Source organism: Cystoisospora suis (genome assembly GCF_002600585.1).
Source record: "Cystoisospora suis strain Wien I chromosome Unknown contig_1798, whole genome shotgun sequence".
Lineage (NCBI taxonomy): Eukaryota > Apicomplexa > Conoidasida > Eucoccidiorida > Sarcocystidae > Cystoisospora > Cystoisospora suis.
Window position 1 is genome coordinate 85892 of NW_027154598.1, and position 26984 is coordinate 112875.

The 26984-nt window shown below is 53.8% G+C and overlaps 5 protein-coding genes across 5 annotated transcripts; 3 read left to right on the forward strand and 2 right to left on the reverse strand.

Annotated features, from left to right (window-relative positions):
- Positions 1–41: 41 nt before the first annotated feature.
- Positions 42–10523, forward strand: CSUI_004005 (uncharacterized protein). Its single transcript, XM_068064200.1, has 6 exons — positions 42–4813; positions 5581–6390; positions 6918–6985; positions 7594–7785; positions 8290–8334; positions 9030–10523. The coding sequence occupies exons 1-6, from the start codon at positions 2279–2281 to the stop codon at positions 9127–9129; spliced, it is 3750 nt and encodes a 1249-aa protein (XP_067923826.1). The 5' UTR covers positions 42–2278; the 3' UTR covers positions 9130–10523.
- A 1431-nt stretch (positions 10524–11954) lies between these two features.
- Positions 11955–13048, forward strand: CSUI_004006 (pith domain-containing protein at3g04780-like; the record flags this gene model as incomplete). Its single annotated transcript, XM_068064201.1, has 2 exons — positions 11955–12305; positions 12608–13048. 2 exons carry the CDS (start codon positions 11955–11957, stop codon positions 13046–13048), a joined length of 792 nt encoding a protein of 263 aa, XP_067923827.1.
- Positions 13049–14186: 1138 nt separating this feature from the next.
- On the reverse strand, positions 14187–18363 carry CSUI_004007 (high mobility group protein b1). Its single transcript, XM_068064202.1, has 5 exons — positions 17528–18363; positions 16779–17060; positions 16331–16398; positions 15396–15567; positions 14187–14579 (listed from the first exon to the last, which is right to left on the reverse strand). Exons 1-5 carry the CDS (start codon positions 17825–17827, stop codon positions 14547–14549), a joined length of 855 nt encoding a protein of 284 aa, XP_067923828.1. The 5' UTR covers positions 17828–18363; the 3' UTR covers positions 14187–14546.
- Positions 18364–18516: 153 nt separating this feature from the next.
- Positions 18517–21917, forward strand: CSUI_004008 (uncharacterized protein). Its single transcript, XM_068064203.1, has one exon. The coding sequence runs from the start codon at positions 19410–19412 to the stop codon at positions 20343–20345; it is 936 nt and encodes a 311-aa protein (XP_067923829.1). The 5' UTR covers positions 18517–19409; the 3' UTR covers positions 20346–21917.
- Positions 21918–22868: 951 nt separating this feature from the next.
- On the reverse strand, positions 22869–24286 carry CSUI_004009 (flagella related protein; the record flags this gene model as incomplete). Its single annotated transcript, XM_068064204.1, has 1 exon — positions 22869–24286. Exon 1 carries the CDS (start codon positions 24078–24080, stop codon positions 22869–22871), a length of 1212 nt encoding a protein of 403 aa, XP_067923830.1. The 5' UTR covers positions 24081–24286.
- Between the last annotated feature and the right edge of the window lie 2698 nt (positions 24287–26984).

Below are 26984 nucleotides of genomic sequence, written 5' to 3' on the forward strand. Positions count from 1 at the left end.
ACCGTCCTGCAGTACCTACACCGTAGCGTCACTGGCGGTGGTTTTCCGGAGTGTGGCCTGCCAAGCCGGGTATACAGGAATACAGAGCGGCACACAGCGCTGCTTCGAGTAGCGATTCCTCAGCTGGAAATCATATAACTCTTCCTCTAGTTGGTCCTTCTGGAGCAGCTCCACTAGCAGTTGCCCAGTGCTCATGTTCGGCCGGCCGCCATAGCTCTTTCCCGTATGTTTTTCCTCATGTGCGTCTGGCTGGTTTGTGACCGAGTTTTATCCATTGCCCGGCAGTATGAGTCGCATTAGCCGGCTTTAGGGTTGGACAGTGTTCCTTTCCGTGAGAACCTCGAAGACGGAAGGGGAGATGTACCAGGTATTGCAGCGCACCTGCATGGTGTTGGGAGGCGGCGCACGCGGGGGGGGGGAGCGGCCTCCCCGTTTTCTGGTTCAGGAAAAGAGGGCACACATGGGAAGCCGTGACTGGCACACGGAGGATGCTCAGATGATAAAAGAAGAAGCATCGATTTTGACTGGGTAGTTAGGCCACGTCTCTCTTCTCTTTGATTAGTCCTCTCTTCCGACTGGCTCCCGACGGCCGCCGACACTGTGCAGCCGGCTGTCGCTTTTGCTCGATTTCTCTGTTTCGTCTTCGTTCATTTCCGGCCTCTTCTTTGGAACGAAAGAGCCAGTCTTCATCTTGTTCCTAAAGCATTAGAGGCGAGCAGCGATTTGCGGGATTTTAGGGGCTCCTCCGGTGACGCAGCGCGTTGCGTCTGCGTGCACACCAGCAGGAGGGATCATCGTTTGGTCAATAGCGGCCGGGAACAAGAGTGGTGTCAGCTAAAATGCTGCAGTGCCCCTTTTCTGAGTAATCAGGCGCGTTCAGCTAATTCGTAAGGTCGTTGCGCATTCCACAGAAAACGTCATCCTTCGAGGAACAGCGTCTCCGAACTGGCCAACCAGGGATCGTTCGGCAGTTCTGCCATTCCGGGATTGTGGCATCTTCCACCCTGGCGTGCTTTTAGGCGAAATCAGTCAGCTTATTCCTGGACAGAACAGGACGGCAGAAGCATCCGTCTACTGGGGCAGTGACGTACACGACCTTCACTCCCCTTCAGTTTGCGTGCCGCCGAAGCCTCAAGTCTTTGAGCGATCCGGGAAGAACACAAGCACCGGGCAACCTAATTTTTAGCTTTGGTTGTCTTCCTTGCTTGCCTAGGCATGATCTCACAAGTTTCGGCAGACTCGACTCCATTCGTTCGACCCTCACCTCCTGTTTCGGGGTAGCCCGCAATTTTCATGCTGTAGAACTATGGTCAGCCTGAGCAACCTCCTATCGTCACGACCCTCGCTCTTCCTACTACACTCATTTGGCTCTCCTTTTACTTTTACCTCTGTCGAGAAAGGGGGGCGATTTGTCTCTTGTTTCAGTTGGTCTCGCGGTGGTGGAAATCGCCAACAGCTTTCTCTCCCTGTCCGGGGTTAAGTGTTCGGTCGTTTTCTTCAGGTGACTCTGCCTGCGTCCTCCATGCTTCCAGGTCTACAGAGAAAAGCAGCGTCTTTCACGTGTCCGGACATATTGAGCGTTCAGTCCCCGCTATTGGAGAGCTTCTGAGGACACGGGGAACGCTTACTAGTGGTAGCTTTTGCTCCTCTTTCCAGAGAGTTTTGTTTGGTTTCACGGATTGGCCGTCAGGTGTCTTTTCTCCAGAAGACTCAGTTCGCATGTTTTCAGGTGTATTCATGATCCCTTTGTTCGCGTTTATGTGCACCTCATATCAGGTGTTTGTACGCTTGTTTTTGGCTCCCGTTGATATCGGCATTTGGAAAGCTCTTTAGTTCGTGAGTGTTTCTCTCCCATGCGCCGAGGGTGCTGGCTGGTCGCGCCTGACGTTCTGCTTTTTCCGCTCGCGTAGTACTGAGATCCATTCCGGTAGACGCTGAATTACCCTGCAGAAGGAAGGCCCCAGATGTGCAAGGCTTGTCGGTTTTCCTCGCCGTTTTCCTCACTTTCTTCCCCTTCGGAACCCTCCGTGGGTGTCGTGTTCTACGGTTACATGTAGAACTGCGTCCACTAAGACTATCACCGAGATCTGCTAGCTTTCTCTCCGGTTCTTTCGGAGCGGCACGTCTCCATGAGAGTATCCGTTTCCGTACACTCCCGCACTGGCCTGAGCAGGAAATCATGCACCTGTGTGGACCTTCAATAAACTCTCTATAGGAAGCCACCAGTGTGCTTGTTGAAGAGGGCAGGTACTCGAAACGCTCCTTGACAGCTAGCCAAATGCCAGCAGTAGCTTCCTCCCGGCGTCCTCCACCCCGGGAGGCTGGGGTAGGTGTGCGGGAAGAAAAAGCAAGGGGCAGCAGCGGAGCCACATCTCTTCTCGCTTCGTCTCCCCTTCTTCGCCGCAAACGCCGCATTGATGTTGCTGTTTGTAATCTCTCGTCCTCCCCAGATGCCACTGCGAGTGAATCCTCAGTCCGTCCTCCTTTGAAGAAGCAGATCTGTACCAGTTCTCCGGCCAAATTTGCTCACGTTGGAAAAGAGCTCACGTCTCCTGTTCGGAGGTCGGCGAGTCCGCCGGTGGGACTGACAGAAGGCTTAGAAGCATCGTGTACGACTGAAAACGACGTCCCGTCGCAGGCTCAGCCGCTGCTTCCAGAAAACAACAGGTTTCTGCTACAGACCCAGACGACGTGGAGAAATGAAGACGCTGGTTCTCCCCCTGCTGTCTTAGACAACTTGTCGCTCGCGTCACCTACCCGGCGCACAAATTCTCCGCGTCTGCGAGGACGTTTTCCTATCACCAGCTGTGCTGATCCCCGTATTTCGCGGGGAAAGGGGTCTTCGCCTAACATCAGCGCGGATTCTGCTGGAGAAACAGCGGCTAAACTTGCATCGTTAGCCTCACGGATTCCTCTTTTCCCGGCTTTTGATGGGGAAGAAGATGAAGAAAGTGGAGGACATAGAGACTTGCCTTCTGGCTGTAATGACTTAGCAGGGATTTCCAGTGGTAGAAACTTGGCTTCTTTGGCTCCGTGCGTTGCTCACAGTAGCCCCCGTCGTGATCTCTGTTCGTCAGCATTAGCTAGACCCCTCTCATCGACTTACGGTTCGGTCCCCGGAGGAGAAGAAAAAGGGCAGAGTGATACCTTCGGCTTGAATGGAACGAGGGGTGACAGCGAGCTAGTGAGTTCGCCCCTCAAGCGTGCACGGGGGAGACCTCCAGTGAACGAAAGCAGCGATAGTCAGGATGGTGTTTCTTCGTTCGCGCCGCGGAGAGAGCGGGTGAGATCGGTGTCTGGGGGTCTAGGCCTCGGTGACGGGTTTCCAGATTCTCTCATGCCCCGGTCCGGAACACCTCCGTTTAAAGGTCCTCGATCGGAGAGAAGTGACTCAGGTGTAGTTCCCAGCACACCACCGAGGCTGCCAGATTCTTTCGATCTGCCAAGCATGTCATCATCCAGTAGCCTCAGTGAACTCGATCGCTTGAATCTGTTGAATTCGTCGGGGGCGAGTGGAGGGGATGGAACGCCTCTGGGTGCTGCAAGTCGACGTCCTCGTGAGTCGTTCGAGTTCGCTTTGACCGACGAAACGGCTACGCCTTCTCCCTTCAGTCGATCGAAGCAGCGCAGTCGGAGTTCGTTGGTGTCACCTGCAAAGACTTCTGGTGTCGACAGAGGAGGGGGAGATGCTCTCGAAACAGCTGATGCGGTTTCAGGTGGGAGAGGGAGAAGAGAAGGAGAAGAAGATCCTGCATCGTCTTCCTCTTCCTTTGAGCAGGAACTGATGCTGACTGAGTCTCCTTTCCGGCGATCGCCCTTGTCCAGCAAACGACAGTGCACATTCTCACCAGTGAAATTAACTCCTCCCAGAGAGGCCCCATTGTTTTTTCGTGTCAACAACTCACCTAATAAGAAGCTGACTGTAGTAGACTCCACCCCAATCTGGCTATTAGACGACTCTGCTACCTCAGTTATTGACGTCTCCCAGGGGCCATCTGAGCCAGGCGGGGCGACGGGGTCTCCAGCAGATCTTCTCTTCTCTTCGTTACTTTCATCCGAAAATTCCTGCAAGGACAACACGGAAAAGGTCCGCAACCCGGGGAATGACTCCAATTTCGCGGCCGCAGTCGTAGCGTCTGTCCCTGGAGAGACACTGGAGAGGAAAGTAGCTCAAGTCAGCCGGGTCTTCGAGGCTTTCGTTGGTCTGGGACTGGACGCTCTTTTACGACTTCCGCTAGGTAGCGATTTAGAACGTTTGTGGAGCTTGTTCCGCTCCTTGCGCGTAGTATGTGACCGTGAGCATCATGCCGGTAAACCTCTCGCCTTTCACTCAACTGTGCTTCCAGCGTTGAATCGCCTGACACGGACAGGGAATCACCTGGCAGCCTCCTCTTCCATCTTGAATGCGCAGCTACCAGAGCGCGTGACTTCTTCGGTAAGAGACCCAGTGGTCTCAAGTGAAGGGCGAGATCAGCAAAAGAAGAGTAAGCAGTTAGATATTGAAGACCTGGGACGGATGGTGTGGTTGGCTCCTCATCTTTTCGGATGGAGATACAGACGGCTGAGTGCGACGGCTGTGGGTACACACCGGAACACGCTTTTGACCTCTCCTGTTAGTAGGCGTCTTCGGCCAGGAGGGGATGAAAACGAAGGCAGCGAACCAAGGTCTCCGTCTTCTCCCAGGAAAGGTTTGCTTCTGGCCTCTGGCGAGGCCGACGAGGTCGACCTTGAATTGTTAGAGTTCACTCTCCCGGCACCGGGAAATCTTCCGACTGTTTTCCTGAGGGCAGCCGGAGGAAGTGTCGCTCCTGAGGTAAGCCGGAGAAGAGCGATTGGCTGAAACACGCTCTCGTAGTCCGTCCTCCCACTATCGGTTCATCCTCCCCCCCCCCGCTTAGACCTGTCAGAGTACGTAAGAACAGACAACTGTGTATGGTTTTCGGTGTACATTTGCAAGGGAGTCATGTCCGCGTGACGTCAGTTTCTCCTGGGTGGGAGGAAGCTGTGTTCTTGTATTGTGGCACGGTGAAGGAGCACCGTGATGAGCTCCTGCGTCTGACACACGGTTGGAGCTCTATATAAAGCATGATAGTTATTGCAGGATAGTGTATGTATTTCCGTAAACGTAGCATAAGCGCTCTTTTTCGAAGAGAAGGCGCGTTCTGGGGACGAAGCACCTGATCCTGTTCTCAAAAGGAGCGAGCAAGACTCTCGGCACGATTCGTATACCTTCCTACTGTTTAGCGGTCTGTGCATACGCTTAGGCGGGCAGGAAAGAGTGTCTGCGTGTCCATTCCTATTTGTCGTAATCTACTTTTGAACTGTTGCTCGAGTCTTTCTTCTCGTGTTACTTTTTGGATCCACCGCTCTGAAAATGCCGAAGTGGACAGGACCTCTGTGGTCGCGTGCCGGCATTGGTGTATGCACGTTTCGAGGGGTCTGCCCATACCTGTGTCACTGTAATTCGCAGGGGTCTTCAGGAGCTTCTTCAAAGAACAGAGTGCAGCAGGAATGCGCCTCTCTACGTAACGCTGTGCAGATATACCTGTGCGGTTGTTCTGGACTGTCCTTTTTTCTTAGGTGATCATGGTCGGGAGAGAGCCCCAGCCTGCAGCTCGCCTGACGCAGTTCCGCGCGCTGCTGGTTTTTTGGACTTTCCTATGGCAGTGGCATACGCTGCGCCAGACTCGTCAACCGTCATTGCAAGCACCCTTTCTTCAAGCATGCTGGCATTCTTTGGTTTCTAAAGGTCAGTGGGCGGCAGGGTTCGACCCTCAGATGACTCCTCTTCCGCCCTTCCGCTCTTCTCCTCCGCTCCCAGCGAAACCGCTGATTCGTTCTCCTGGAAAGAACAGTTCTTCCGGGAGTCCTTCTTTGCGGAGGAGTCCGGTGTCTTCGTCTGTCCTCTCTCCCATTCGGAACGCGTCGTTGGGTTCGAGAACATCTCCTTTCTCTTCACCCGCTTCTCGGGCTATCTCATCGTCGTCCTCCTCTTCGCTCTTAAGACGGCTTGAAGCGAGTCTTTCTTCCCCGTTATCTTCTGTAGGACTAAGGAACACACTCAGATCGACTGCTGCAGCAGGAAGTACCTCTTTGGGCTCAAGAGGTGCATCCCGCGTATCGGCATCAGAAGGAACTCTCCCCCCTACACCAGATATGTTCAGATGTAGACTGTCAAGTGGAGATCGTTCTCTCTCTCTCTCCTCGGTTTCCGTCTCGGGAATTCATGGAGGCTGTCAGACGAGAGCAGCGGCTAGCCAGATTGGTTTCGATGGCGTCTCAAGACAGCCTGAAATAGAAGATACAAGTGCCACTTCACCGGTCCTAGGCAGCTCCAAGAGGGCGGCTTCAGCTGGTCTAAGTCCGATTTCAGAGAAACTTCGACGAAAGGTAGGCTCCCCGGCCGCAGCCACACAGTCAGGGGCGGCATGATTGTGCGTTTTGATTTGTGTTGCCGCGTATATAGACACACGTAAAGGTGCTCGCTGGATGTATCTGAATGTTTATATGTCTGCCGCAGCAGATGCTATACATCCGTACGCTAACACAGAATGACTTAAGATTGTGTCCTGATGGTTGCGTGTCCAGGTACTGCTGCGAGATTGGTGTAGCTGGGTCTCTGCCAAGAACCAGAGCTCTTGCGGCGGGGATGATACAGTAGTGGTGTATGTTGTACCGACTCAGGGAGATGCCGAATCTTCTCCGACGTCGCTTAATACCATGTGGCCAATCTTCTCTTTTTCGCTCTTTTTTCTCCTTATGTGCCTCGAGAGGGAATCTGTGGAATCCGCTATTTTGTCCCGGGATGTTCTTGATCTTTCGCGTTGTTTTTTTCAGGTTGGTTGGGCCCGCGCATCTGTAGGAAAGTCGTGCATAAGCAAGTTGCTGTGACCTTGGTTTCTGTCTTTTCCCTGCAGACAGAAGAGCGGAGAAGGGCTCGGCTGCAGCAGGAGGAAAGGCGCAAGCAGCGAGCCGCCCTACACTAGTGAGTGTCTGTGGTTTTCTCTCACCCAAGAGGTGTTGAAGTTCAGCGTTATTGAACACGTCCACGAAGACGCGCACGAGACGCACCCGCGGGCACTCCGAGAGATGCAGGAACTCGGCAGGGAATGGATGTGCTTGCGTCCGAAGTCTGCTTGCGATCAATTTGTACTCGCACTGCAGCAGTTTATATGACCGTAGGACCGCGCATACCCCTGTCTTTCTGAAAGGAGAGGCCATGGTACCACGTATATTAGCCGCTGAGTGATGACACAGCATATACTCTTGCTCCTACATCGAAGCGGCCACGTGACCAGATGGCCGTATCTCAGCCTGGGTTGCGTCCCTGTTGCCCTGTAAAAAGTTTTGCACTTGTTGTCGCGGAGGCGGATTGGCAGGATTCTGTTTGTTTTCTTTCAATGGCCTGTCAGTCTAGAGAAGTCCCATGAAGACAGACGTGAGTATCCGATTCCCGTCTCGAAGTAGGAAGGGACCGCCTGGTAATTCGTGGTTCGTGTTCTGTACGAGTTTGTTGCTTTGTGTTGCTCAGCATATGCTGATACATTGCTGTCGTCCGTACACACCCAACGACATCGTGCGTTTCTTTCGCAGCGAAGAGCGACGGTGGGCTAACGTCGCGTGGGTGCTTGGCCTCCTTTTGGACGCGTGCGTGTATCGGGATCGTCGCAGCAAGATCGACTTGAAGACGTTCATGAGTCAGTTCGTACTCCATTCGAAAATTCCGCTGAGTACCCACGTTGTTGAAGAATGCCTGCAGGCCCTTGTGAACCTCAGCCCGACCGCGTGAGTCTCTCTCCTGTGTCGCTGTCTGCGTGTGCCTTCTTGAAAGAGAGCTCTCCAATCCTTCTGATACCAGCTGGCAGGCTGCCCCAGGCCAGCTGAGAAAGGATGCGCCAGCGACAGGTGAAAACTTCACCTCGGACGCCGCGGAGGTGTGTGTATGGTTCTGTACGTGTGTATGTGTGTTCATGACTCTCTCAATATTGCCTAGTTTAACCAAAAAGTCACCGCACTCCCTCACATGCTAGTCGCTACTAGAGTGAGTTGATCTTGTACCGCTTGGCCACAAAGTGGCTAGATGACGACACGGCTGCGTTTGAGCGGCCTAAAGTATCGGCGTCTGTACCATCTAGTCCACGCGGTCACGTCGCTGCCGTGCAGTGCGTCCATTACATCGTTGTCGGTTTGTCCGACCACACGTGTATCAGCTCGGGAACGGGGTTTTAATTTCCTCCTCTCGTGTCGACGCTGGACAACCAAGGTGCGTGTCCTTTCTTTTTGATACAGCGTCTCATTCGATGGGTCCGTCATTACACTCGCGCCCTCTGCTAAGTAAGTCATTATACAAACAGCCTGTCACTGATGCGTCACGGCACATGGGAGGCAAAATGTGATAGACGAGGCCTCAGTTTGCTGTTCTTCGCGACGGCAAACAGTAGTGTTTCGCCCGGACTGCTGTGGGGTCGCAGAGGAGACCAGGCCAGATTCAGTATCAAGCGTTCCCTGCTCGGTATGTGTCTTTTACAACTGGGAGAGGCAAGCGGCGCAGCTGCATGGAAAAAAATCTAGGACTGGATCCTTATGAGTGTGAGTAGTGATGATGAGAATGCCACGGCAGCAAGATCGATCAATTTGTACCAGGTGGTGCCGTAGACGCAACGTGGGCAGAATATCAGCCAGTCTTAATGCGTGGATACAAGGGAACCTTGTCCTTGGCGTTCTGCTGAAGAGCCTCCCCGCACACAGCGCTGTGACCTAGTGTCTCCTTTGCCGTGAGAGGGCGGTTCTTGGTGTCGGTTTCTCTCTGTCCGAAGCGCTAAAAATTAAGCCCATAACTCGCGCTGTTGTGAGTATTGCATACTCATGGCCGACAGCGTACCAAACATGGGGCCATATGCCTAGCATGTCTTCCATCTGGGGAGGCCATCTCTTTCTGTCAGACTGTAGCCGGACTGCTGTGGGGTCTCAAAAGAGACCGCGCCAGACTCAGTGTCAAGCGTTCCCTTCTGGGTGTGTGTCTTCTACAGTCCAGAGACTCTCCGTCAACTAGTTGACGGACAAGTACAGGAGGCGCGAGAAGCTATCCAGGCTTTCGCCGAGGAGTCGCGGGAGCCAGGGGAAGCGTAGATGAAGAAGCGGCATCCACAGCGCCTCTAGATGCGTGAAAGCATTGTCAGCCTGGAAGGCTGCGTGCAGCTGACGAGAGAACGCGCACAAAGGCGATGTCTCCTTTTCGACTGACCGGATGGCCACCAAGCTGGCGGCGGAATGACAACAAAGTAGAACTTGAGTGAGGGGGAATTTGGAGACATGTGTTTGCCTGTTTCACTCAAAGCGCGTGCTTGGAATGAACCAGTCCCGTGAGCTTGTGATTAAAAACCATGTAGTAAACCAAGGTCGGACAAGTGGTGGTTTGGAAAACGTATGGCAGAGAGAGAAAGAAATGAAACATCTGAGGGGGCGACTCAAGAAAGTGTTTCCTCCCATACCAAGTAATAGTTGAAGTAGCGGCAGCGTTTTAGGCCGTCGCAGCGGCATGGGAGGAGAACAGGCCGTAGTCAGGGATCTCTTTGAGGGACTCTCCCTTAATTATCTCTTGTCGCGCAGAGAGAGAGCTTGTTTCTGGTGCGGACAGTTTCTGTCATGAAGTACAAAGATAAAGACGACGATGTGCGCGTGCGCTCTTGGGTGAGGTTTGGCCACTACGAGAGTCGACCCCTCAATTGGTGCGTGTAGGATACGTCGCCCGTCTAGCATGAACTATATTTGTATACGCGTCAGAAGGGGTCTAGGAGTGCTCGGGTAGCGGTTGTTCGCAGAAAAGCATCTGCGGCAGTGTGATTTGTCGGATGGGGGGTGCTTGCCCAGCAACCATAAGTTGCAATGGAGGAATCCACAGAAGTAGAATGGCAGGTGCGTGGACGCGTGTGTCTGTGGACGCGCAGTATCTCAGCAGTGCGCTTCCGCGTGCAGAGTATCAGCTTTTGAGAAGCTTGATGCAGCCGTGTTTTCCAACGTCAGTTGAAGTGTAGCAAAGACTATTTTTCGTTGTGTTGTCGAGTTCGTTCTTTTTCGGGCGGGCGCAATGTCCTTTGTTTCTATAGTAGCCCATGATGAACTCCAGAACTATCTCGGATTTTGGGCCTAGTAGCGGCTGTGTCTGTTGACATAGGGGGAATTGTGCTTTCTTCGTTGCTCCGAAGAAACTTGTCAGACGGAGTACTGTCCTGTGCTTTCCAAGAGCTGTTGTAGAATCCCGGTGGTCTGCATGGCGGGACTGGGCGAGTGTCCACGATTGTGTTTTCTAGTGAAGCATCGTCCGTAAAAGAACGTCTTGTGTCTTGATGCGGGGGTGTCGCGAATGAAGTCCGGAGACACCAGGCCAGTGTGCCCGGGCGAAATGTGCTTGTGCATTGTCATATCGCATTGAAACCACTAAAACAATGTCCGGCGATGCCTCGTAATTGAGATTCTTGATTCGAGAGCGTAAATGCCCCAGGCAACGCAGACTCTGTGATCCTTGTCAGCTGTAGGATACCCGTTAAAAAAGCCTCCTTCCCGTTCTACAAGAAGTACGGCCTGATGCCGACGCGATCTCTACTAGGGCTGGAGATAGGAAACAAGGCCCAGGAAGTACCGGCATCGATGTTGCATGGGTGTTGTCCCGGCTAAGAGCACCAGCGGGCTGCACAGCCAGCTGACTCGGCAAGCGAAAGCAGTCTGAAAAACGCCGGCTCTTGCCGGCTGACGAACAAGTGTTCGGGACCGCGGTTTGAGGCTGCCCTCAGCACCTGACCGCTTCCGCGCGACATTCCAGGGAAGGGGACATCGAACGGCAACCACCGGATTGCTGGAAGCAGCTTATATTTTTTAAAAGCCAGTATAGCTCGTAGAGCGCATGGTGGATCGGAGGACCGCTGCTCGTCTTGTCGAGCGCTGTTGGCCCACCTTCCTCATGTAGCAGAAAAGGGAACCGTACAAGCAGTTCAGAGCTGCGCCGCTGCATCTTCCGCACTACGCATCGCTGCTGCTCGCTTCTCCAACAGGCGTCGGTGCCCTCATCACGTCACCACAGGTGAGTCCCCCGTGTGGCGACAAACCTCACCGCCTGCTCCGCCGCTAGGATCGCCGCGGTGGGGGCCCGGCCTGGGTGAGGTTGACAGGCGGGGCGGAGAATCATGCGTTCGCTCCGCGGTGTTTACCTGCCTGGTGATGGGGGTACCAGGACAAAGACGCCCACACGATCCCGGCCCCGACGAGTGCAGTGACGCGCACACGACACTTCCGGTTGCACGACCGGCCATTTTCCTCAAGCGACGGGGCATTTAGTCGGAAGCATACGACAGAAGAAACGCTAGATTCACAGCGGCGACGCGCAGACGTTCCTGACCCGCGCGGCGCACGGCCCGGGGGTTTTGAACAGAACAGCTAGGTCGACTGCATGTGCTCAGCCTACCTAGTTGAAGGCTCAGAATTTTCTGCCGAGATGTTCGGACCTGACCATGCAGAGGTTGCACCGTGAATACGGAAAAATCTGTCTGCACGAAGGTCTGCAGGGTTGCCTGACGCTGTGATGCGCTCTGCCTGACAAAGCAGTTCACCTTCCAAGAAAACATTTTCGCGGTGGGAACTTTCGGCCTACGAAAAGAGTTCTGTCCAAGCTGCGAGGTGCAGGCGCTGTCATCCTCACATGCGCCTTTGCTCCCAGTATGGCAGATCTACCATTTTCCGTGTGGCCAAATTCGGTGCTTCAAGAAGAGTGTTCATTTACAGAGAGAGAGAGGGGAAACCGTTAAGTGACCGATTACTTTTCGTCCGTGAACCCAACTCAGCTCGCCCTGCATGGTGCATTTGCCTTTGCGTAAACCTGCAATGTGGCCAGTGGCCTCAACAGGCGACAGCAAAGAGTCTCAACACAAACTATCGTCAGGGTCTAGCAGCCTCTTGCGAACATGAGTCGTCAAGCGGGCAGCATCGCCAGCCCCTGCGATGCAGAAACAGAGGAAGAAGAGGAGCTCAGACGAGAAGCCCTGCTTTTTTCTGGGCTTCAGCACAACGCCACCTTCCAGCTGAAGGAGAAGCTATGTGTCAACCTTTTCCAGAACTTTGTGGACTGGCAGAACGTCCACTGTTTGAACGACAGCTACACAGACCCCTTCCCCTCGCGGGACTGGAGAGCTGTGAGGCCAAGAAATGGACAGAAGTTCGTGGCCAGCGCAGGTGACCCCCAGATGATTATCCACATTCCGTTCAAGCGGAAGGTGAAGCTCATGGGCCTCACTTTTTCTGTCGATCCAGAGCTGGTAAGTTCTACCGCCTTCAATGCTAGTTGCGACTGCGAGTCGTTCATGTGATGTGTTCTGCGAAGCTGTTGTTCACTGTTCATCCTGAGTTCACCTCAACTGACCACTACTACTGAGTCTGCTTGCCGTTTCTCACACGGGATTTCGGAGAGTCTGGAAAGTGGCCTGCCTCCAGGCCTATGGCTCTCCGCGCCTTGCGAAAACGCACTGAGAACGCGGAGCTCGCCAGGAGGGCTGTTCAACGACCAGAATTTTGCTTCCGCTGTTATGGAGTTTGCGACTTTGTGGTTCGGGTGCTTCAGATCCGTTACGGGCCCGCGACTGTACACCTCTTCAAGGACTTACCAGCACTCGATTTCAATGATGTCGAGGAGGTGACGCCGCTTTACACCTTTCACCTGAAACCGGAAGACCTGTGTCATGACCTTCCATCTGTCAGTACATCTGACAGAGGCGCAGCCGACAGCACTGATCGGGAGGCGGTGAGAGCAGGCTTCTCCGGCCAGCTGCTCGCTTCACAACCTCACTGCACCAGAAGTGTTGAGACACTTGGCCCCATTAGCGCTGCGCAAAGTCTACCAGTGGGAGCAATCCCGTTGCCTGTTCGGCTTTTCGGCGTGACGAGCTCGTTATGGATGTTCATAGAGAACAACCAGGGCAACGAGGATATTACCAGACTTTCAAGCCTCCAAGTCTGGGGCGTGCCTCTGGAAGACCTGAACGTGAAGCACATACACAGGTGAAACCAGGGGTCCTTGGACGAGCTGCCTACCGACCTGAACTTCTGGAGCTGTAGCATACGGATTCGAATACAGCCGGGTTCTCGAGAACTCGGTTTTGATTTTTACTCACCTCACCCAGACCAACAGTATTTCGCCACTATACCTTGACGACAGCCTTTAGTGATCCTGCTGTCACAAGTGAGTCTCGGACAGGCGGGCCCGGGGTTAGTTGGCCACAGTACATCACGGAGAGGTGTGTACCATGACGCTCGCGGCGTTCTCAGTTCGGAAACCCTGACATGAGCCAAGGAACTGGAGCGGCGACGCGATGAAATCTTGGAGCCCCGCGTGGCACTTCTCTCCCCACACACTGGACCGCTATCTTGTCGGTTGCACCGGTATCGGCCCCTACCTTCCAGCATGCGCATTACGACAGTGGCACATTGCGGTCGAGTTGATTGCGCACCAGTATCACACTCTAGCTGGAAGGAAGAATCGCCGACACATCTGGATATCTGCCTAGTGGCAGAAGTCTCTGCTTTGCGCATCAAAACGTGCGGTGCGCCTACTTCAGCGCGGGCCAGCCGCGTCCCCACAGAACTTTCTGACGCAGTGGGGGGGAGTGCTTTTTGTCCAAGGTCAGCTTTGAACTACCACATAGGATCTCCGTGGCGCGTTCCTAGAACTACAGCACCGAGAGTGAGCCTTGTTGCCTCTAGTGTTCCTGTATATCTACCCGTCTCCTGATGGTGTACATCAGCTTGTTGTGCTTCACGAGGATAGGGCCTCATCCATGCTGTCGTAGCCCAAGGCTGCTGACCGGATTCCTAGGTACTGTCCGCTGCAGTTTCTTCCGCAGTCCCTTGAGACTCGGCTGTATTTGACTGAGACATCGAAAATGGCATCCCAGTGTTGCAAGTGTCAGTCAGAGCCAGGCATCGGTGACAGAGAGAACTGCGTACACAACAGCCAGATTCAAGATGTTGAGAGTTCTGGAACTGTGTTTCCAAAAGATTTTCAGAAAAAACGTTATGTGGACCTCTCGCAGTCGCCAGGCCTTTATTGGCTGCGCGTACAACCGAGTATGTAAGAAGACGGCATGCACACTCAGGTAATGTAAACCGAGGACCAGCGGCATGAGCCGACCGTCTGAAGACGGTTGTTTTCTTATCTCATGACCAAAACTTAGACAACTGCAAGACGTGTCCAGCACGTGAAAGATGAGGTCCGCGCAGTTGTTGTCCTGCATGCGACATACCCAAAGAGTGTTTACTGGAAACGCGACAGAAAACGAGGGAAAGAATTTGCGGTCATCAGCCGCTTCCCATACAGTGACAGGGCAAGAGCTGCAAAGCACGGTAGGTTACTGCCCGTGAAACGGCCAGCTAAGGCGTTCAAGTCAGCCCGCAGCCCAGCAACACCAGAAAGGTGCCTAAGCTTTCGAAAAAAGCCACAGATGGGCTTCGCTCGCCACGCGACGAATACCCATCAAACGAAAGGTGACCGCGAACCACGGCCTTCATTTCTTCTTTAGTCCTGTCCATCCTTTCACCTGCAGCAGTCAATAAAAACAAAGGAAAAACCGCGAATCGACCAGTTGTCGATCTGGAGGACTTGAAGGCAAGTCGGACGACTGCAGAAAGGATCGGAAGAGATGCGAAGTGAAGCCAGCCTTTTCGACCAGCTTGGCTCTCCGACATATCTACCATCGGACATTCTTGACCCCGTTCACTGGGCGTACGGCGGTGGGTGATGCATCTACGGACACTTGGCAACAACATACCCGGATACGCCGGGTAAGGACGGGCCATGATCTTGCTCGTGGCAGTGAGTATGGGAGTTTGCAGAGATGCTACAGTGGCCACACCCGGCAGCAGACCCCGATCGGCGAACTCGTGTATGCATACTCAAAGCGCCCTGGCAGAGAATGTACTATACAGTCGGACGAACGAAAACGATGCCAGCCGTCAGTGTTTGCTTTTGTCGTTCCACGAAAGTGTCTCGCTGGTTTTGCGTTGCGGAATCCAGTAGGCGCGGCTGCTGACCTTACGCTGCGGTCAAATCAGCCGGCTGGGCGGCAATCGGTCACCACTACTGCTGTTGGCTGGTGTGGAGCAAGCTCAAGTAAACGAGTAAGAGTGGCTCTCCAGGTAGACGCCACGACCTGTAAAACTAAGACCAGATGCCAGCCACTGAAGATTAGTTGCCGCGACCTGCCTGGAGTGCTTCCTCTCACGAACCTAGCCACCCCCACAGGTAGGCCGGATGTGGGGGCATCTATCAGCATTTGCAAGTCCGGACCGAACAAACACAGTGAAAGTATATAGGCAAGGAAACCGTGTCACCACGTACTGCACCTCGCACTCACCTCCAAAGCCTTTTTCGCGGCTGCAAGCTGCTGCTCACTAAGGCCCTCCTTGAACTCGGGCTGTACCCCTCCCCCGGCGCCCTTGAAAGCCCCGAGTTCTTTTAGAAGGGCGTACTTTGGCAACGATTCATGGAGCTTCGTCCCGGTCAGGACACCGTACTCGATCACGTATCTGTGAGGATAATTACGAACACACAGTTGTAATGCGTACTAAGGTACAAAAATCACGTCACTGTTTCCCTTTGTAGCACATGCGCCTGTCACGGCCGATCTGGATTTGAGTGCATGAAGGGAGAATACAAGCAGACACCTTGAGCGGCTATACAGTTTCCCCACAGCACCACAGATATACCTACACAGTCTCACCCTTGAAAACCCCGTCCCTGGAAATCTAGAATGTCTCCGAGTGGATGTGTTGTAGATGAAGAAAATTGACGAGACCCTGTCTCTAGTACATCTGTTCGGAGCAACAGCATAACCGGCTACCTAGAAATACATTCCGGAACGCAGATTTCACCAGAGACGCAGGAAAACACGTTCAGCGCTTTGACTGACTTCACAGACAGGAACCAGAGTTATAATGCGCTACGGACTGAAGTGATCACTCCCGTCTTCAAGCCGAAGGTGGGAGTGATCACTTCACTCCGTGACCAAGGCGCGTGTCGCATTTTTGCAAAAAACGAAACCGACCCAGTTCACGCGGATAACGTACAGCAACGGCGCCACCCATTGCGGCTTCCACGGAGTGCTATTGTTGCATACCGTAGAAGGAACCCACCATCGAGGCGGAGACACGAACATCTTTCTCGCCTTGATGACCTACACTCTTCTTATGTTATCGGAAACAAAGGCTCTGTCACCCGGTGACGTCTAGAACAAAGTAACACTAACCGGAGAAAAACGGCAGCTGCACGGATACAAGCCGTTCAGCGTACCTGAGAGCGATTAGACTATTCGGATTCTCTTCATACAAACTCTCGTAGAAAGCCCTAGTGCCTTCGCCCTGCAAGCAATCCATCGAAGAAGATCAATCACAGCCACAGTACTCTGCGCGTCCGTAGAAGAGATTCTCCAGACGACACTTCAGCCCCAGTATAGAAGCATTGAAAACCCGTAGAAGAGTGTGGACGCCTCCTCAAAGGCAACCCGAAACGGTCTACCTAGAGAAGAAGATTGACAAGGCATAACCGGACAATGAAGGAGATGTATCCATCAACCCGCGCGTGTCGGACGGAATAGGAAACTGAAACTCCTTCATTTCCCTGGCTTCTGTCGGAGCTGCACAGATTCGTGAAAGCACACATAGTCTTCCTGCTCGGAGGCCGTCGGATTCGTACTGGAGACAAAGAACTTCTCTCCACGATACGCGGAGAGATTTCTTACGTTGGGGGGAGTGATATGCTTTTGACCTTCCTTGAAATACTTCCTCGCATCATTTGGAACTTCTTCCTCCTCCTCCTCTTCCTTGGCTCTCCCTCTTCTTGCGCCGCCTCCTCCTGCTCCTCTCGGTTTTCTTCCTGCTGCGGGATTCGGGCTTTTCTTCTCTCCCTCTGTGCCAGACGCTGCCTTAGCAGGTTTCCGTTTGGGCTTCGAAGAAGCTCCGGCTCCCGCCGCAGTGTTTGAGTTTCCTTTTGGTGCTCCTGTAGCCTTCCTTGGAGGTCTCTGCTGAACACGTAGAAGAGCCAAAGAGGTTGTGCTCTGGTTCTCTGCGCCGCATACGTAGACTAGGCACATCAGATAGTCATCGGCTCGTGAGTGATCTGTAAGAGAGCAACGAAGTCACCTCTCTCATAGCGATCCGTGACGGCGGTAAGATGTCGGTGGTACCTAGGCGGGTCCCGATACTCTTGATTAGTGGCGTACTGTGGGCTGGACTGATCTTGAAAAAAGAACCTTGTCCGGCAACATTAGCGACTGAAGGATGGCGCAGTGCAGGAGCCTCTGCCGAAAGAGTTACTCGGAAGAAACTCAACGAGACTGTCAAAGTACCAAACCGGGACAGGCGGGCGAAAAACAGACGTATAGGCATTGGGTGAGGCAGATGCAGCGATTGAAAAGAAAAAAATGATCACCACTACGGATGAACAACCACTCATCGATTAGGGCAGTCGACTGTGAGTGGCGGTGGTTACCTTCGTAGAAGGGGCTCGTTGTTTGCCTTTTTTCGTTTTCCCGTCCAACTTATCATACTCTAGGTCTTCGCTGTCTGCATCTCCGCTCCCGGACGCGTGGTCATCGTCTGCCTCTTCGGCTAGCAATGTCTTTTTCGAGGCCTCTCTTGCTCTTGTGGCGCATTCTCTCCTCTTCTTGATAGGCATAGAGTCTTCTGAATCGGCATCTCCTTCTTCGTTCCTGAAACTGCTCTTGGAGCTTTTCGTGCTCCGCTTTTTCTTCAGAGGCACATCGGAGTCACTGCTAGTTCTATCCACCATCTTAAGAAAAGAACCCGCTGACCACTTGACAAACAAGTGACTTACGTTGCCACGCAACCAGGAGAGGCACAGCAGCAAGCAAACTGGATATTTGGTCTGGAATAGCTTTAAGAGCGAGACGTGGGCAGGAGAAGGAAAGGGACAGGGGTCAGTATATCACAGACGTCTGAGGCTCCAGCGAGCACCAGAGGAACCGACAGTCAAAGACAGCAGCCTGAAAGAGCAGAGCCGCAGGATCTGTGTTTCAAAACGAGGGGTATAGAGGAATAGCCTGAAAGAGCAGAGCCGCAGGATCTGTGTTTCAAAACGAGGGGTATACAAAAATAGTTGGATATCAGGAACTCACTTATAAGTGAGCACCTGATAACATCGTCGAGAAAGGGGACAGTCAGGAATGAACGGACGCAGGAACTCACGGAGGAAAGGTAAGAGATGGACTACCGCCCCAAAGTCCGATGCACAGATCCAAAGAGCTTCAAATAGCCCACGTTGCCCTTGCAGCAATACTTCGAAATTGAAAGGAAGAAAGAGAAAATAGAAACAGACAAACAAGATGACGCTGAGCACGGTCACATGCATCGTCTGGACTTCCCAAGGTTCTCTTTTTTCAAGCGCAAGTCTTCGCATGTCCTGTCACAACTGCATGTTGCAGGGGTGGAACTTCCTCACTAATCCCATGTCTTTTTTCCGGGAACACAGGTCTGTCGCTGCACAGAGGGAAGCTGCTCGTTTCCTGTAGCACCAGTATTTTTCTCTTCTCCGTTTCCAGTTCAGTTGTGCACCCTGTTGCCGCCATGGCCGGATCCCGCTGCTCAGAAAAGGAGTTGTTTTGTGTGTTTGATTTAGGATTTAGCCTAGGACGTCTCTTCCACGATAGACGCCGCTGGCTTTCTTTTTAGTCATTTTCGCCCGCTCTTGTCACCCACGTGTTTGGGCATTCTCCAATGCTAGCTCTCACGCAGGAGAGCTCTCGTGTCTTCAGCGCATGTTCGCGATCTTCTGTGTTCTGCCCAAATAACTTGTGTTGTGCTCCTTCTCAACGTACACGGGGAAGAGAGCATTTCGTCGTGAAGGTCCAGCGGCCGTAGAAAGAGAGACGGAGACGAGACCTAGCCGGGTGAAGGAGATAACGAGAAGCGCGTCCTGTTTGTTGTCTTGCAAGTCGTGCCCTCTTGTGTCTTTATCAACCGGGAACTGATTCAGTCGGGTGCCGCTGTGTTTCCTCCCTGAGGGCCACTGCGTTTGAGGTGACCAAACAACAATGGAATCAATCTCTTCACCTTGGAGCAATGGTGACTGCCGGGTCCCTTTCCACTCCCTAGAAAGGCCGCTTCTGAGTTTTCCCCGACGAACACGACACGCAAAGGGGAGTGAACTTTCACTTGATATCAGCCTGGTTTCAAGCACACTCGGGCGGCGAGCAAAGTTTCACACCCAATAGTCGGGATTCCGCGTTAAGCCCGCACTCTGGCGGAAACGATAAAGATCCGCGGGGGTGATATGCCGGAGACTTTCTCCGAAGAGACGCCCTCCCGTTACGAAGGTGGTATCCGTCGGCTGTGCCTCAGTGAGAACACCTACCATGACCGAACAGGCTTATCCTGAAGGACTCTCGCCTTCATTCAATCATTCAGACAAACAAAAGATGAAAGGCGAAAACGCCGAGGTCCAGGAGGAAGGAGAAACAACAGAGGACCTGCTCTCACTTCCAAATGGGCCAGTACATTTCTTGAAAGCACATTCCTCGTGCGGTCACGGTGGGAAATTTCGGAAGATGTTTTTTGATTTTGGGCTGGATGTATTGCTTCAGTCTGCGCTGGAGAGCTCAGAGGACAGCCTGGTTTCTTCTCAGCCCTCTGACCGACCAAAGACTCCGTCTCCTCTCCCACTTCGAGCTCATGAGCGAGCAGCAGGTCTCGAGTTTCCAGTCGAAGTGGAAAAAGATGTTTTCATTCCCTCGCAGTCCTCGTCGTTTTCTGCTTTCTCGTCCTCGTCTACCGCTGCACTTGAGGCATCCCAGTCTTTGAGAGTTCTCCAACGCCAGCTCCCGCGGCTCCTGGCGAACATGCGAGCTTCGGACGAAGAAGTCGAACGTGTTGCGATGCGCCTTCGTGAGCTCACGACTCTAGACCAGATGAGACCTAAGGTTTTGACAGGGCTTCATGAAGAAGTCACAGCAGGAACTATGAAGGTTGTCCCCGGCCAAGCGGGAATGGATGAAAGGGACCGGCTACGTCTGCACGGTGGCAGTGAGGAAGAAGGCGCTCTCCGGGACCACGGTAGACCGACGAAGAAGCTCAGGGTCAGCTCCGAGTTTGATATGGGTTCGGAGGCGAACATTGGTCAGGACGGGCGGGATGTACGGTGTGATGGTAGTTTGGTATCGAGCGGAGAAGAAGAGCCTTCTCAGATCACTTTTGACGTGTCGTCTCAGCTCCTTTCTGTGAGTCAGCCCCTGACTGGTAGCCAGCAGACGGAGGGGACTCTAGAAAAAGACGATCCGAGAGCTGAGTGGTAGGAAGGACAATCGGAAAGGCAGGCCAAAGCAGTGAGTTCGCGTAGTTCAAAGTAGCGAGATTAAGGACACCCAGGGGTGGTGTTTCCTGTTTCTAAAGCCTACCAAACACGCGACACGCGAAAGAGAGGGGCTCTCCCTCACAAAGGAGGATGCAACCTTTTCCCTCGTTTTCCACACCAACCAGGGTTTTGGCTGGAACTTGAAGTTAGTCAGCACTTTCTGAAGCCCTGTGGCCTCTGCAGATATATCAGTATCACGCAGTGAAGAAAGGAATGCCGAGGAAGGTCTCCAGTTATGTGGGGGGGCTCAGACCTGAAAAGGCTCATGAAAGAACGCGAGGAGACGCGCAGTACAGGGGGGGGGACGGTCCTTGTCGCCGGGAGCAGTGATAGACTAGGGGAGAAGTGCCCATTCTGTTTTTCTTCTCTTAGGGGAGAAGGGCGGAGGTATAAGGGAGACACAGGGTCAAGGTTGATAGCAAAGTAGTTCTGTGTCCAAAGCGTTCGAAAAAATAGATGCGACTACGACTGTCACAAAACCGCGACTCACCTACCCGTCGGAGACAGAAAGAAGGGACGAGCCCAGCTTTGATTATTTGGCCACTTCCCAGAGTTGGGAGAGCCTCTTCAAGGTAAAGGGCTACAGCTCTAGTGCTTCTGCACAGATGGAAACTGCCTCAAACGCGAAGTCCCAATTTGCTGTGGCCTCACAGAGTAGTGGTGCTCGGGAAGTGTTCTACATCTTAGGCGAGGAAATGCTCTTCGCGGGGGTATTGTGGGCGGCGTTTTCCCTTTCAATGCTTTGACTCGGAACCGTTATAGTCCAGCGGCTACTGGCCGAGAGTCTTTTCCGAAGTCCACGATGCTGGGGAGTTCGGAAGTCTTGTCTTGAAAGTCAAGTCAAAAACGGAGCGAGAACGTGGTACGACGCTAGGTAGATTTCCGTCTCGTACTCTTCTTCGTAACTCCGAAGCTCGGCGAAGTGCATCGATTGCCCTACCGGCAGTAGGATTCAGAGTGAGGTGGCATGCCACATCACTCCGAAGCCAGTGTGCCTTGGAAGTGCACATCGGATGAGGAATTTGGACAGAGCGAAGGTGCGGTCCAGGGCACAGGGTAGAAGAGTCGCAGAGACTGCAGGGGGGCAGGCAGGTCGTCTCTATCTCGAAGTGTACTCCGCTGTTGCTTTCAACGGGCGATGGACTTTTTACCTGCGTGGTACACGTATGTTTAGACAGCGGATGTGTTGTGAGATCCAGAAGCACGGTGATTGCTATCGGGAATAGAAACGTGCGATAGAGTTGGTACCGCTCTTCAGTCGTTGTCGGTACAGCACTCCCTCGCATCGATTTTTTTTGAAAGTGAAAGATATGGCCCACCGGCTAGAGGCTGGGCACTGTGACGCCCTTCAACGTACGGGGGGCCGAGATCTTCCTTGAGCGGGCTGTACCTGGATTGGCGAGTCTCGTCCTCGAAAAAAGCTACATGCAGGAACCTGCCGTGCCCGTACTTGCTTCGCATTTGCCCGGTTGCCCCGTTCATTCGCGTATATCACATATCTTTATTTGCGGCAGACCGGTAGCGCTGTCCTTCATGTAGCGGTGCACTACTGTTGGTGTGTAGTTCCTGGTGTGTGCTACTATGAGACAGGAGCTGCGCGGATAGTTACTCGGGCTGCGTCCAGTGTCGTGGAACTATGCTGTCCGACTGGCCAGCTGGCAAGGGAAGATCGGGAATGATCGAAGGAAGATACAGGCTGACCCAGCTCTCAATCGGGGTAGGCAGCGAGACAGGATCAGAACTCGGCGGCCTGCACATGGACAGTTTAGGGAAGGCTCCCAAGCATTGAAGTCACGTCACATTCTCTGTTCTTTTGATAGTGCACGTTTCTAGAGAGCTCGTGCTGACGGTTCGCGACGGCGAACTTGCGGAACTAACGGGGAAGTGAAGGCGAGACGACAGCTTGCGGCTCTGTAAGGCTGCATACATGCCTCGAGAGCGGCCACTTTTTCTCAGCCCGTTGTTCCAGAATACCACGCAGGTGTCAGCGTACTTCGAGCGGACGTTCGTTGCAGTGCAGGCAACAGAACCGTAAAGTGTACGGGCAATGCTCACGCGGCCCGGTGCCTCCTGGCCGGGTGAAACCGAAATAGCGGCAGAACAGAGGGTTTGCGCAACAAGATGTTGTGTCGCGGTGGTTACGGTCATGCTACTCTGTACCGCCCGTCGGACATATTGCCGTGACAAGAGAAAGGCTGGAAAACAAAGGCCTAGAAAGCAGTTTCCGTAGTGTCAAAAGGGTGAAAGTCACAGCATCATCGGATCGTCGTGGCGGGCACCTTCCATGCGATAAAAGCAGCCCATTGCTCCCGAAGTATCTCCATCTGTTGTCGATGGGGATGGGACGCCAGAACGCAGAGCAGACGAACAAGGGGCCTGATGCAAGGAATCCGGGCAGCCAGTGCATCCCTTTTCCGGACTGGGTTTTCGGAAAGGGCTTTCACTTTGGAACGAGGCATTAGCCCTAAAGTATTTTTAGGCGTGTGGTCTGTGTCAGGCTACAGGTGTCCTCAGCAATTCTCTTGTCAAGCTCCTTCGAATATACGTTGAGTACGTCCATTAAGGACGCTGTGCCTTCGTTGTCTGTCCGTGTCGCTCTGGGCCCCTCTACTGCTGCGGAACCCTTGGCCGCTGCGATGACACTCTGCTGCAGCAGAGGCTCATCAGCATAGGTAAGTCCAACAGACCGTGTAACAAGCTCTGACAGCTCCACACGGGTCCTAGTTGACATGAAGTCTTCGTCCAGCACACCCCACGACTCGTATTGCTGTGGAGTCAGCAACTGGCCCACGCCAAGCTCGTTTCCGGGATTCGCGCCGCTCAGGCGCCTGCGCTTCAAAGGCTCCGCGTCCTTTCGGGTGTCTCCGTCCCCAGACCGCTCGTCTGGCGTTTGATCTTCTGGAGAGCGCGTTCTCACTGGATCTTGGAGTGAAAGACGAGCCGCCTGTCTCGAGTGCCGGGGGCGACCAAGGTCGCTGTCTGGTAGCTGCTCGCTGATTGAATACGAACCGGTCAAGCACTCTGCTGCGTTACAGAGATCGGTGGCAAGCGGCTTGCCGAACGCGAACTCTTCCGGTACCCTCGGCCGTCCCGCTAGGGATGGCGTACACTTGCCAACTGGAGGGTGTGTTATCCGTCGGAACTCCTCCACGGCTTTTGAGACGATTTTGGTGTCTTCTGCGTGACTGAAGCACTTCTTTGCTCCGTCGATCTCCCACAAATAAGACTTGCCGAAGCTCGTCAGCAGGTCCATCGACTTCCCAGTAGAGTTTCCTCCACTTGTCTTGCCGCTGGTGTGTGCTTGGTGGCTTTCAGCCGATGGTTTCCGACCCTTCTCGGAGGTTGCGAAGTCACTAGGGAAAATGAGTCTCTTTGCTGCGTCGACCTCGTCTGTCGTTTGCTTGATGCCAAAGCGGAAGTCGGGGGCTGTTGTAGATTCAGGGAGGCGAGGCCGTTGAAGGCTTCCGCGACCAAGCGGCTTGGTTACTGTGCTCTTGTACACGTTCTCTCGCTCGTCATGGAGAAACTGCTTCAGTCTGCTTTGCGGCACTTGGTCAAAAAGCTCACGCACACCTGGTTCGTCTCCTCGCCGCATTGGACGCCCGGCTCTGAGAACTCCAGGGCCGTCCACGCCTGCCAGCCTCTGTTTTACTCGGTCCTGGTTGAACTCCAACATGGCGTGCTTCTGAGCTTCGGAGTCTGGATGAACGCACTGGCGTGTTGCGTAGGTATCTTGGGGGGGAGCGTATCCCGCGGACTGGATGAGAGGATACGGATCCGCAGTTACTGCAGAACCCTTCTGCTTGGCTACTGCGCCGTGGCAGCGAAAGGCGCCCCAGCCGCGGGAGGCCCCTTTCGGCGAGATTTGTCCCTGACTTTCACCTGCCATCCTGCAGCGTGCAAGCTGACTGAGAGCAGCCTCAGCTGCTTGACGGCGAATGAAAGAGGAGGGCCCGGAGAACAAAACTCTCAAAGAGCTTCAACACAAGCAACGGGCGAGTAGCACTCCCCGTCTTCGAGCTGCATGTTCCGAGACTCCGGGGCCATTAGCAAAAGAAATCTTGTCTGTTGGGGTGTGTTGCAGGCATCTAATGGATTGGCCGACCCTCCATACTGGTCTCTCAGGAGTCGTAGAGTGTACGGGTGCGGCGATCGGGTGTGCTGGGGGCCTGAAGTCACGCTATCGGGGCGGCCCCGCCGCTTCATTTTCCGAAGGAAGGCTACGCTTCTGTCCTGCGACTACGCGCTGCCTCGGCTTTCGGGCCATAGAACGATATGGGCGCTCAACGAGAGGAGACAAGGCGCCTAAGACGCTCGATAACGAAATAGTGAAACAAAAAGAAAGAACACACTGCGGCATCTGCAGTCAGATGCAGAGCAGAACAGTCAGGGCTTGAGGTAGTAGGCCCGCGCTTCTATGGTCTTGTGGTTGCTTACGGGGCTGCGACCTCAGGGCTCCGGAGGGGCGACCCTGCTCTCAGTTGCCAAGGCCCGGGTAGCAGGTGAGTACCTCCTTTCGGCGATCCTGTAACGCTGGAACGCGCTGTCTCAAAAAATCCTGCAGAACGGCCGAAACAAACATTCGAGGACCCGCCCGGATTCCGAAAACCAGTGGACACCTGCGACACTCCTTCGAGAATAGACCCTGGCAGGCAGGCAGGCGTCTTATTTGCACCTACCGCTACAAGCGTTCCCGTGACCGCCCCGCTGTATGTAAATTGGGTAACCCGTGTATTAGAGTCGTGCGAGTCACACGGCAGCATGTTGCGAAGCCCGCGGTATCCACTAGTGCCGAAGTGGCTTTTTCTTGAGGGCAGAAACCATCACAGAAGCAGCTAATACTGGAGTCAAAGGGTGTGACAAACAGCTACAGTCCTTAGTAACCTGCCTCAAGAAGCCCAGTGAATCTCGGCCGGCTCCAGAGAGCCGTGCGACACTTTTACCACCAGCTATTCCCACGTCGGCTTTTGAAACCCGTCTAGTTGTACACGTCCGTACCTACTAAGGTACTGAGTAACATATAGCTGCTGCTGCTGTCAACCGTTGACTGCGTTTTTTTCAAGGAAGTAGGAGTGGAAGCTTCGCCAGCTTCTGCACACAACTGCAACAGAATAGCTGAGACCCCAGAGCAGAAAAAAGCGGCCCTACGCAGCACTGGTCTATGACACCGGTCAGCCTGTACGCTGGGAGCTTCCGTGGCTAGTGCACGGAGCCTAGCGCACTCGGACTCCGTTCTAGCAGGCTACAGGCCGTCGGCGGTGAGAGAGGGCCGGCTGACCTAGAACGAGCAAACCCAGACTTTGCCCGACTGCCCCAAGGCAGTCATTGTACGTCCCTGGTAGTGCGAAAACGGCCTGCAAGTGTCTGCCTTCAAACTAATGAGGGAAAGAGCTTCGACCCTAAGGCCCAGTGCCTTTGCGCAGATTCACAGCGACCCGTCCGACAATTTCGGAGATGCGGGTTGCCGGAGGATGTGCTGATGACGCGTTGGGGGGGTAGCGTGTAGCGATCTGAGAGTCCGGGGTCCCTCTAATAGTGCCACTGCATTGCAGAGTGCGCTCTGTCGTGGATCTTGATGCGGTCCTCTCGTGACGATTCTGAGCTCCGCACCTCCTACACATCGCTAAACTCTCCCCAAGAAAGATTCCCTTCTAACCCCCGCCTCTCTCCCCGAGACACTCCCGTAAAGAATAGCTATGGCCGGCGGCGTTCGCCGCTGCTCGCGAGTACGTCAGTATAGTTTCCGTATGTACTCGAACCACTCCCCCTACAGCAAATACACTTCATAGCTGATCATCGACTGACCACCGCGTGCTATTCAAAACACAGCTTCTCCTTTGGAGAATCAAGCCAAAGTGTGGACGAATCCCTTGTCACTGCATTACGCTTCGGAGTCGATTCCACCTTCACACTGAGCGCCTATCCCGCGGCAACGGACCGTTCTCTGCACCGCTCTGACGGGACCACTGACCGGCTGAAGCATGAGCATTCGAAGAACCTAGAAATCCGCACTGTCGTGCACGAAAAAGGTAGGCAACCAGGTGTTTTCCGCTGTTCGCCGGGAGACGCTGCGAGGGTTCACAGCTCCACCCAGGAATGAATGCACGGACTTGCGCACACCATGAGAAAAGGGTAACGCTCTTAAGCTACGACAGGCGAGGATGACTTTGAAGGTCGCGCCAAGTTCCGGGTGGCTCAACCGCGCTGCACAACAGGGCTCGCCGGAAAAGCGAATTCTGTGCTGGGCGTTCAAATAATCGTAGCGCAAATACTTGAGATTGCCCCACACGGGAGTCGCTGCTCTGGAATAGATGGATGGCTGCTACGATTTCTGCTTCCCCACCGAAGGGTGGCTGAGGTCGCTCGCCTGTCACCTCCCAAGTGTAGCGTACTGTGTGGAGGTGAACAGTATAATCATGGAATCAGCAGTCTCAGCTAGCCTGCCACATATCATGTTTCCGGGCGTTTTGATTCGCACACGGTCGTGTTTTGCGTCAACACTGGAGAAGAGGTGCAACTGCGCAGAAGCCTGACTGCATCGTCCAGGACCAGCGAAGAAGGCATGCGCGAATGTAGAATA